Below are 11231 nucleotides of genomic sequence, written 5' to 3' on the forward strand. Positions count from 1 at the left end.
GGGAGCAGGAAACTGGGTCAATGGCAGGCAGACAGAAGCAGGATCATAACAGAATCTGAAAATACATTTCCTCAAAGGTATTTTTAATCTGAAAAGAGCTTCACTGAGTGAGAACTAATGTTGAGAGCTCAGCAGACAGTTAGGTTTCACTTTCAGTTTCACCCGAGAACCTGCAGGAGTCATGGGCGGGGCGTGTGGGGAGGGGGGAGGGGCACTCTGCCATGAGGAAGTTTGTCTTAAAGACACATCGCAGAGGCGTTCTCTGGTCCCCGCCTGTTGTTTTGCTCCTCAGCATGGCTTCCTAAAAACACTGCCGGATTTCTCAAACATGCATGAATGAGTCAAAGCAAGGCTTTGGGCATGTTTTTTATGAGAGTATAACATTATAACCTGATATAAGATAAGATAATCTATATAAAATATATAAGGTATAAAACTCAAAAAAGTTGATTTTACATGATATTGCCCCTTTAACAGGATTTTGGGGATTTCTGAAGCCGGTCATATGTGAAGTGATTGTTCATGTGGAGTGAAGGTTTGAATGCCTGGAAATGTAGCAAAGTAACCCTCAGTGAAGGTAATGGAGATATAAAGGAGTTTTTGCGCTTGCAGTGTTAAGTAATGTTCAGTTTCTTTTTTGCACAGACTTTAGTGCAACTCCACTTTACAGCAGACAATCATTGTGTGGAAATATTAATATATAATAATACACTGTTGTTTACTCATGTCTAAACAAGAAGATAGACTGCACCTCAAACAATCCCACAGTTGCAGCCACAAAATGCTAACATCTGGCAACAGTCTAATGAGCATCTGTTGTTTCTGAGCCTCACAAGAAATCTTCTAGTTTCAAAGTCAGATTGGATAGTTAGATAATTAAATGTGTTTGTCTATGCATGTAAATCTCATTTTCTCCTTTACAATCAATTATACTTAACTTTGTGAATGGGTTTGCAATTTCAGTTCACATCTGATGCTTTGATTAAAAACTGAAAGCACCGTAACTTCTAATGGTGATGTATGAATCACATAAAGCATGAAGTAGCTCATTTTGATGCAACAAGCAGGATTTGATGGTATAAAGAGTAAAGGGGGAGTTAGTGTATAGATGTGCATGCTTTGGTTTAATTTCTCCATTGTTAAAGATTTATTTTATTTTTTTTTACTTTTTCATTCCTTTTTAACTTTACAAAGGGTTACACAAATGCAATGCAAAATATATTTTCTTGGCATTATGCCATTGTTTTAAAAATCTCAAATCAACCTTTAAAATACAACCTCAGTTACAAGTTTAAGGGGRAAAAAAACATCACTAAGTAATATTTAAGTAAATGTATACAGACTTGAAAAATATAAAAAAACGTTTGGAATTGAGCTTAAGTATTTTCCAGGTCTGGATAAGTATTGAACAAAGATGCAAAGTATGGAAAAACATGTTTCCAGACTCGATAAGAAAAAAAAATCAGTGCAAAAGAGGAAACAGTTGCAAACATTTGAGCCTGAAGTCCTAAAACCTATCTTGATAAAACAAAGCATGTTTTCTAGGTTTGAGTCCATCGACTCGTCTTCTGTTTGACTTGTTGATCAGAACGAGCTGCCTGCAGTAAATTTTCAGCCTCCGTCTTTTTGGCTCTGTTGCTGCTCAGATTCCAAATGGCATGGCCGTATTATGATGGGATGCGAAACACCACTCCAAATCCCCATTGTTCTGCCCTCTCTGTGTTTCCGAGGCAACAGTCTCCCACCATCTGGACAGCCCTCATCCCTCAGTTCTTCTTATTTTCCTCTAATGGGTTTCTCCTCCGTCCTGTTCATGTCTCACTTTCATTTTTCTAAGACGTCCTTTTTTTTCCTCCCTCACAACCGACGTCTATTTCCTTTACTTTTTGTGCTCTGATTTGAGCTGCCTCTATTGTGTTGCTGCTTTTTATCACACTTTAAAGTTTACTGTATTACCATACTTTTTATTTGATCTTCTCTGTCCTCATATCTTCTCATTCCTGCAATGCATCATTATTCTTAACACTTCACTTCCTTTTATTATTATTATTATGCAGAGTGTGAATTATGCATACTCACACATTCATTGTCATAGCCAGTATATTTCTAACTTTGTGTGCATAAACACTTACGTACACAGGGGAATGTAATCATGTTGGTTTCTTTCACTAGTAAGTAATTCATGCATGATATACTGCAGGATTAATTATACTTGACAGAGCTTTATTGACAAAGACAGATAGGAGCCTCAGAAAGGTGTTTAGTTTCGTTGAAATGTGAACAAGTACTCAGGCGTCCCCGTGTGTGTATGTGTGTGTGTGTGTGTGTGTGTACTGGTGTTGCCCATTATTCTCAGCAGATGCTGACCTTCAGTGTGCACACACCCTTAATGGCAACACTTGCCTTTTTGTTTTCTTATTTCCTCCACTCATCAGGTACTCCTTGACATTTTTTTTTTACTTTTCTTCTCATCTTTCCTCATATTTTTTTAACATTTTCTTCATCCTTCATCTTTTTTACGTTGTTATACAGGCTTCATTGGATGTTCATGTAAGAGGTGAAAACTACTAAATGGCGAGATAATTAGCAGTTTTTAAATATTTGAGTCATTTTACTCATCATATGTTCCTCATGTCTTACCTCATATGTATTCATTTGGTAATCCTGTTTTTTAGTCAACTATCGTAAACTTTGTGACATTTAATACCTTCTAATGTCTAGTTTTAGGTTGAATCATATTTTTGTAGTTGGACCTTTTTACACTTTCATTTATTTGTGCCACTTTATGTTTTTTTTTTTACCCATTAGATAAATTAGTACAAACAAAATACCTTTCCCCCCACAGGACTTACAGAACAGACAGCCAATGCCCCTTTTCCACTAGTGCCACTTAGTGTAGTGTCGGAACGGGTCAGTTCGAGTGCTTTTCCATTGACGTTCCAGTCCGGTTCCAGTGGGTGTGTTTTGGGCGGTTGATGGAGGTGGTATTTGGGTTTTTCGAAAAAAAATTWAAAAAGTTAATGCACAAAATGAGAGATGGAAACACATTTGACAGATAACGTTTGAAATTTTTAAAATCCGCTAAAATTTCAAATTAAAATTGGTTGGAAACAYGACCAATGTCACTGGTGCAATTGAAAAAATGGCGCCTCGATTTGTTGTTGTAAAGGCAGCTTAGACACAACCAGTGACTCCACCCCCTAGCCAATCAGTGACAAACAGTGTTCTGACGTCCCATTTTTGGTGTCGACTGGGACCGCTTGGAACCATAATGAAGCAGGTACTAAAAAAAGGGCTGGTTCCATTAATCTGGCCTAATGGAAATGGTTGGAACCGTACCGACAGTACACTAAGTACTCTAGTAGAAAAGGGGCGTAACAGACAACTTAAGAAAACAATTATGTTGGTTAGCCATTTGTATGTTATCTTAACATTCGTAAGAGTAACACCTTACAGCTCCACAAAAGTTCCATAATTGTCAGAGACCCAGACATTGACCAAAATAATSATAGATTTAGCAAATGATCTTGAAAATTTGAATGCTTTACAGTATATATAAATGTGGTACACCCACTGATCCTGGTGGATAATACCCTTGCTTAGCCTTTAACCCCGTCTTTTAAGCGTTTGGTGGGAACTGATGGAGTGTCTTGTGACTTCAAGCGGTCAAAAATCAAGAGGTTCAGGAATTACTCAAAGAAGCAGACATTCAGCAACTAAAGCACACTCACAGCTGAACTAACACAATGCCATTTATGACAAATGCACTCTGACACACACAGTGTAACCACTTAACCATAAGTAGAAAAACAGATTGGTACTTTATCAGGGCTTCTCAGGTGTCATTCATAAGGACTTGGGCTCTGGTAAATGACTGTTTGCTTTTTTCACCTCCCAGTTAATACTGTCCTAGACACTGGTCCAGTATCCTCACAGAGTTTATGTATTTTTACTTAGTCAAACAAAAGTGAATGTTACTGAACGTTGGTCTTCTTTGCTTTAATAGCCATTTGCACCGCCACCATTGATGGCACACAATTCTCAGATTGGCAGCTTCATTAAATGGTATGGTATTTTTAGCGTTGTAAAATAATAATCTTGCATAACTTACCAACAGTAAGTTACAGTAATGTACTGTACATCATCAAAACTGATTGCCTGCAAAGGRATTTTCACCTTTTACATGTAGATTTTATGAAATTGCTTATATTTTTGACTGTGTTTAACACACACAGTGTATTGTTTGTAGTGTAAAAGACATAACACACATTCTTTATTTCCCTATCTGGCCTTTACTGGCAGGAAGGTTTGACTTTTGGCATGAGTTTTAGACAACTAATGCATCCATCACATGCAGGAACTCCATGTGTTTGCGCCAATCAGAAGAGTCCTTAGACATTAGAATCTCCAGATGTGAGGTGTGTCGCTGCTTTTTTTCTGCAAGAAAAGTCGAAAACCAGGAGGTCAGCTACTTTTACCAAGAAATACACAATAAATTACGTTTAAAAAATGTTTATTTTATATTCGTGCTTTTATTAGGTTGACACATTTTTAGTGTAATTTTAATAGTTACGTGTAGAAAAAGACACCATATTTTATTTGTATCCCAGATTTCCTTGCATATGGAGGTTTATTCTCCAGATGGATTTTGAAGCAATGAGAAAAAAAAGCATTCTTATCTGCATATTTTTGTCAGATGTTTGTCAAGCACAAAATCCAACTCAGTGTTGTGACCAAATGCTGTACTTGTTCTGCTTACTTTGCTTTAAAAAATGTATTGTGGTTAGCTCAGTGCTACATCATAAACATTTTCCATTTTTTTTGTTTGTTTTTTTGTTTGTTTGTTTTTTTGTCATTTTCCATTTGTATTTTTAAGCATTTAAACAGATTTATTTCGTCCCGTACATGTATTATGTATTATTATTTTTGTCTTTGTACTAAAACTTTTAAAATCGTCAGGTTTTTCTCTTGATAAAATGAAGTGATTTAAAGTAGAATTACTTTTTATATACAGTATATTAAGTCTTCCAACAAATATACTTTGCTGTCTTTTCCCACTCTTTTTGTGATAGATAATTAGATTTTTCACGAACCTCATTATTTTCCACTTMAGCTTTTATTGCCTTATTGTTTGGATTTTTCATGTGTGTGATTAAAGTTTCATCATGAAGCGTCTTATTAGGATGATGAAGTGGAGTTAAAGTAAGTTTTTTAAGTTCTCAAATTTCTGTAAAATGTCATTACAAGAGCAGCTGTGGAACAATTTAAGCTATTAATTGTTACCGGAATGTAAAAAATAATGTCACTTTCATTGACAAGGAATCTGAAAATATTGAATATTTGGTTGAATTAATAATATTTTTCTATGTTTTTTTTTAAGTAGATATCAAGGCAATTGTGTTCCGTACATCTCCTAAATAAATAAATTATAACTTCACCCCTTGTTTCACTTTTATTACCATAAAAATTACTTTATGTTTTCTCAGCTTCAAAAGCCTCCCTCATTTATGCGTGARTTTTCCTCCTCCCACATTGAAGCACACTGTTCGTGCTTATATTGACGGTGTCATCGTTGACTCTCAGGGGTTTGCAAATATGTCTCTCTTTTCTAAAGGTGTTTTGTTTTGCCCTGAGATGGGCAGGAGTGATAAATGTCTGAGTGTATATGTGTGTAACAGCTGGATGCAGTCGTGTTGAAAAAAAGTGACCAATGTGTGTTTCTGAGAGAGAGGGGCAGGTGCACCGGACATAACGACTCCTTGTTTCCTCTGAAATCCTCCAGAAATCTTTAAATACCGTGGAATTAGAGCGGCTCACATTACTCTCAATTACTGTCAGACCTAAAGAGTAATTCCCCCAATTATCCTCTCGAATATCTGACCAGATTAAGGAGAGCACTATCTGTATAACAAGAGCAATAAGGAAGTCACCCTTAACAGGTATCACATAGCTGCGTTTCACTTCAAACTGAGTCCTCAATGACTTTTCTGTTCTGCTTGGACTGTTTTCAATTTGTCTTCTTCTTTTTTTTTTTTTTTTTTTTTACTTTTGATGACTCTCTCAATTATGTTAAACTACTTGTTGCATGTGCCAGGAAGCTGTTCTCAATCATTGCATCTGTTTCTCTCATTCCGTCTTCCTCTCCGTCGTTTTCCGCACGCACACATGTGTGCACGTGCACCGGCAGACCACCAGTCTCCTCGTCGGGCCTAAACTCCACTCCAGCTGTGCTCCAATTTGCCTCCTCCAGAGAGTATGGGGTTGGAGAGGGGGGTGATTAGCAGCTCGCGGTGAACTGAAACAGTGTGAGGATGTGTGTACGTTCGCTTGGGTAGGTTTTGTAAAGCGTTATCTCGACGTGTGTGTGTGTGTGTGTCTGCGTAAATATTTTAGGTTGCATTTGCTTGTGTGTGTGTGTGGAGGGGGGCGGGTGCTTTTCTGGGTTCCATCCACATTACTCCATAATCCTCAGCTGCTGTGCAGTGCTGACTGTGTTCCTGGTAGAAGAATTTCAAACTCGCCACCGGATTTACAATAGATTCTCTAAAGATTACCACTGGATTTCCACACCATTCCCAGTATGGAAACTTTCATAACATCCAGGCTGCGGTGATGGTTTTCATTTTTATTCATTTTTTATCATTTTTAAGTYCATAAAATGAAGCTTACGCACAAATTAAAACACTCTCCACCTCACCTGCTCCATCCAATCACTGCATYACGTCCCCAGCTGAAGTCAACCAGCGTCAGATCCTCAAAAATAGACTTTTTACTTTACTTGTTCTTTACCTGACCCTTTTAAATCCAGATTCAATCAATTCAAGGTGTTTTCAACATATTCACCATTCCTGCAAAATGATTTCCTTTTTGGTAAAACCCAAGGAGGTTCTATAGAACAGCTGGAGTGMTCAGAAACCAGGTGACCATGTGATCGGCTGGTGAAGCTAACGGCTAACGCTAAATGGTCAAGAGTCTGGATTTCCCATTACTGTACATGTTGACAACAGAGCAGAAAAAAAGGACTGACGATGTAGAAATCATTAAAACTATTAATAATAATATTAATGCAATTATTATTAATATTTCACAGTTTATATAATATATCTAATGTCTTAAATAATGCCAGAAAAGCTGTTTGTGTTATGGATTTATTTACAGAAGATAAACAGGAAAACATCTCATTTCACAACACAAGTCAGCAGATTTGATCTTATTTAGCTCAATGTGGTCTGAGCAGAACATAATGTAACAGTTTAAAATTAAAATAATCTTATAAAGTCAATGTAATCACTGTTATTTATTGAAGTGGTTAACAGATATTAGCTTGTGGAGCATATATACAGAGTTTAACACTGTTGAATCATGGTACAATTTAACAAACTATTAAATATTACAGCTGATTTGTCCTGTGATTAATATTTAGACCTACAGAGTGTAAAATAATATTATAAATGTGAGTATTTTTAGGTTTCTGTTAGAGGAACCTGACCTGTTAAGAAGATGTTAGCTAATAGAGACAAGTTTCATCCTATAACCAGAGAACATTTTCTAACTGTTGACTGGTAAATATAAATATTCTTATTTTTTATGACAGTAAGAAGAAATATTAAATATACTTTATTACTAGCTGAAGTCATCATTTTTCAACTAGCTAAATTCTAAGTTACAGGCTGACTTCAGGTCTGGTTTAGATCATTGTTACTTGTAAATTATATAGTTTTTCTGTTATAAATCTGCTGTTTTACATGATTGTTGAATGAAATTAACGTAGTTCTTAAAGGCACAGTGTGTAGGATTTTGTCAATTCTTTTAGCCGAAATTGAGATAATCACTAATGACAATAATAAAAAAACATGTCTAATCATTGCAGACAAAGACCTTGTTTTATTATTTTTACCTTAAAAAAAGCTGTTTATATCTCCATGGTCGCTGGTCGCCAGTACAGGCAGCCACCATCTTGCACCGCCATCTTGTCTACGAAGGCTCATGAAGGACAAACTGCGGTGGCGGCGTCAAAAACGGTTTTAGTTGTAATACTATAAATGTAATATTTGTTGTCTGTCCTTGTAGCTGGGATAATTTTACTTATTAAAGCTCATAATCTTACCACTTGAAACATCACTAGCCCTGAAGCTGCTGGTAGACATCGCGGTTGGAATTATCAAAGGTTTTTGACACCTGAGAGACACCGTAGCAAACCCTTTGCATTCGGAAGTGGGGGGTGGGGGTGGGGGGAGGACCAGGGAGGATGATTCAACCACTCAACCACTAGATGTCGCTGAAAACAACAAATCCTACACACTGTGCCTTTAATTTATAGTAAAAACATGACCAATAATTTATGAAACAGATCCAGTTCAGCTTGCTGTTTATCTATTAGTTTCTATGGAGGCTGTGAGCTGTTGCCCTCTTTGGACACCATTTTTGCTCCTCCATGCTGTCACAGACGCTACCAGTGAACGGAATGGGCGGGGCTCAGTCTAGTGATTTTATTCGAGTCTATGGTAAAACCTCTCTCCACCTGCTTCATACTCCCCTAAACTTTGCACACATTCTCTGCAAGTCTTTCTTGAAAGGACACAAATGTCCTGTGCAAACAGACCTAACTTAGCCATTAAATGCATTTTATTGTGCACCGCTCTGGAAGAGGGCTGGGTGTGAAGCGCCTTGTTTGGATTCAAAGAGACAGCCTCAAAATGAGTTATTCTGAGACATACGCTTGTGGAGTTACAGTAAGGAGGAATTCAGACCAAAACATTGCAGTTCCACTTTATATAGATCTCTGAAGGACTAAAACATTAAAGGTTTTAAAAGAAATGTCTCCTTTAATCATTACCAAACAGGGTCTTGTATTTAAATGTGAAAAGAGCTTTAATGTGTTCTAGTGTAAACAGGTAGTAGACAATGTCAGGTTAGTAATGATTCAATCTGTAAATTTGTGGAATGATGTGTTCAGTCCCTACCCTTGCTTTTCTTTGCCCTCTACTTTCTCTTTGCTTCTCCTGCCCCCCTCTTATCTTCGTCTCCCCTGCCCTCTCCACCTCCCTTTCACTCCTCCACTGCTCTTATCTCTGCCTCAGTGACATTATCATGTCCAGAGGCCAAATACTAAATGACAGACGGACTGACCGATAGAAGCGCAGGTCTCACAGCTCCGCAGACGGACTGCCAGGCACACTTGTAAAAGACCTAAAAACAGAAAAAGGCTGGGGAACGGACAGGGAAGCAGACGCGCTGACATGTTGGTCGGCTTTACGGCAGAAGAGCGGACAAAATGGCAGCAGATTGTAAAAAAAAAGAGAAGACATTTGAGACATTTCAGCTGATAGGATTACTCCAAATGACTTGCAATAAGTAGAGCAGAATAAGTCAAAAAAGCAGACGGCCAGCAACAGATAGGATAGATTAGTCGACATGTTTTAGCAGAAATGTAAGCCRTGTGTGCTCATCGACAAATAAGTCTGCTGACAGTGTATGTGGAGCCAGGAGTGGCTGAAGAAGACATCTCAAACATGACTGGCACGTAGTTAGACACTTTCCCCTCTGCTGACCACCCAGATTGACACATGCAAGCGTCAGCACGGAGACCACCAGTGCTCCTGCTGTGCTGTGCAAGTATTTATGTACAAATCTGTTCCGTTTAGTCTGTTTCATGCTCAGATTAACATTATCTCCAGGCAGCAGCCAACAGGTCAGCTTTGTGGTTGGTTAGGGGGCCGCGGAGCCTCGCCTACTTTCTCATCTAAACCGGTGATGTCATTTGGAAAGTAATACAGAGCAATTCTGGTTGGCTCGAGTGCGTGCCCTAGTATGCTGAAATTAGACACATATAGTGRTTTTCTTTATAAACAAATGCAGTTACTTTAATACATATTTAAACGAGGGGAAAATGGAAGTGAGATTAATGAGCAGATTGAGAGACAATGAGACAATAAAGGGGCAGAAGGACTAAGAGATTAAACCTAATACCTCRGAATGTTGGCTATGTGGTCAGCACGTTTGTGGACTTGCTTTCCACGGGGCACAAGATATGGATATCTATTAACAGGTCTAGACTGGTTTACCACAGCTGTGTGTGTGTATGTGTGTGTGTTTGCTTTAACTGAGCTTCAGCCCACTTAAAACTGTCACATGTCGCTATGTGATCTTTGGCTGGGATGAGCTTTTGGCTGGTCTTTGTGACTCCACCCCCCCTCCTTTCTGCCGCTCGCCTCTTCGGTCCACAACAGACCATCTCCAGCAGCTTTTCATGAATATTTCAGCCTTACAGTCAGCAGATTGGCAACCAGTGTACTACTACCATTTGCTGGTTGTTTCTTGATGAAATTCMTGAAAAGAACATTGCAAGACAAACACACAAGGAAAAAAAAAACGTGTTGTTTGTGGTGACAGCAGTAGGTTGATTATTCATTTCTTTKTGAGTGATTTCAGGCTGAGCTGGAAGCTTGAGTTGCGTCTGTGTTGTGGAGTCACGCAGGTCAATCATGTTTATTTCTCTGATTGCCTTTTATAACATTGTCATTTTTATTGTTCACATGTTTATTTAGATGTGGTTTTTTTAAGTTTAAGTATGTGAATATCATATCAAATGAGCACAGCTCTTTCTCCATAAACCTCAATGTTGATATTATCCTAGTCTGCCCAAAGAATCTGGTAAACGGTGACCTTTGAATGAATATAAACTCAGCTATGATTTTGCATAAAATCCCACTGGTTGTAGAAAAAATGGTTTTAAACTGAATATTTCAGCAAATATTGTCTTTTCTCAAAGAAAACAAAATACTTATTGTTTGTCATTCAGCTGTTTGCTCACATCGGTGCGGAAAAGAACGACACAGCTGACAATCGTGTTAACGTTTTTACACCATTTATGTATATATACATATACATATAGTTGTTGTTTTTTTTTACATTTGACTCTTTTTTGCAGACGAGGTCCGATGGATGCTGATTATCCAATGCAGCAATGGTCAGGTCATTACCCCGGTCCACCTCAGCCCCAACAGAGCTACCCTCAGTCCCAGACTGGCCCACCTTATTTTAGCTACCTGCCTGGCCAGTCATACCCACGATCAGCAGAGCCTCGGGGGATTGAACCTGGCTATTACCCCCACCCTAGGTAAAGTAAAGAAGCTGTTTTATATAATCATGTATAATGTGACAAACAGAAAATATTTGCCTCATTTGAAAAGTCATTTATAGCCAAGGCTGTGTTCACACTGCAGGCAAAT

At 38.1% G+C, this 11231-nt stretch overlaps 1 protein-coding gene across 2 annotated transcripts in view; it reads left to right on the plus strand.

Moving 5' to 3' along the window:
- LOC106526993 (partitioning defective 3 homolog B) overlaps nt 1-11231 on the plus strand; it is a 112492-nt gene that overhangs the window by 81051 nt on the left and 20210 nt on the right. Inside the window, exon 7 of one of the 2 annotated variants that reach the window (XM_014021739.1) lies at nt 10931-11119. The exons of the other annotated variant lie outside the window; for it this stretch is intronic. Coding sequence (XP_013877193.1) covers nt 10931-11119 — 189 coding nt within the window. The remainder of the gene's footprint in view (nt 1-10930; nt 11120-11231) is intronic. 2 annotated transcript variants of the gene reach the window in all.

The sequence above is a fragment of the Austrofundulus limnaeus genome, unplaced genomic scaffold (genome assembly GCF_001266775.1).
Source record: "Austrofundulus limnaeus strain Quisiro unplaced genomic scaffold, Austrofundulus_limnaeus-1.0 Scaffold303, whole genome shotgun sequence".
NCBI classification, from domain to species: Eukaryota; Metazoa; Chordata; class Actinopteri; order Cyprinodontiformes; family Rivulidae; genus Austrofundulus; species Austrofundulus limnaeus.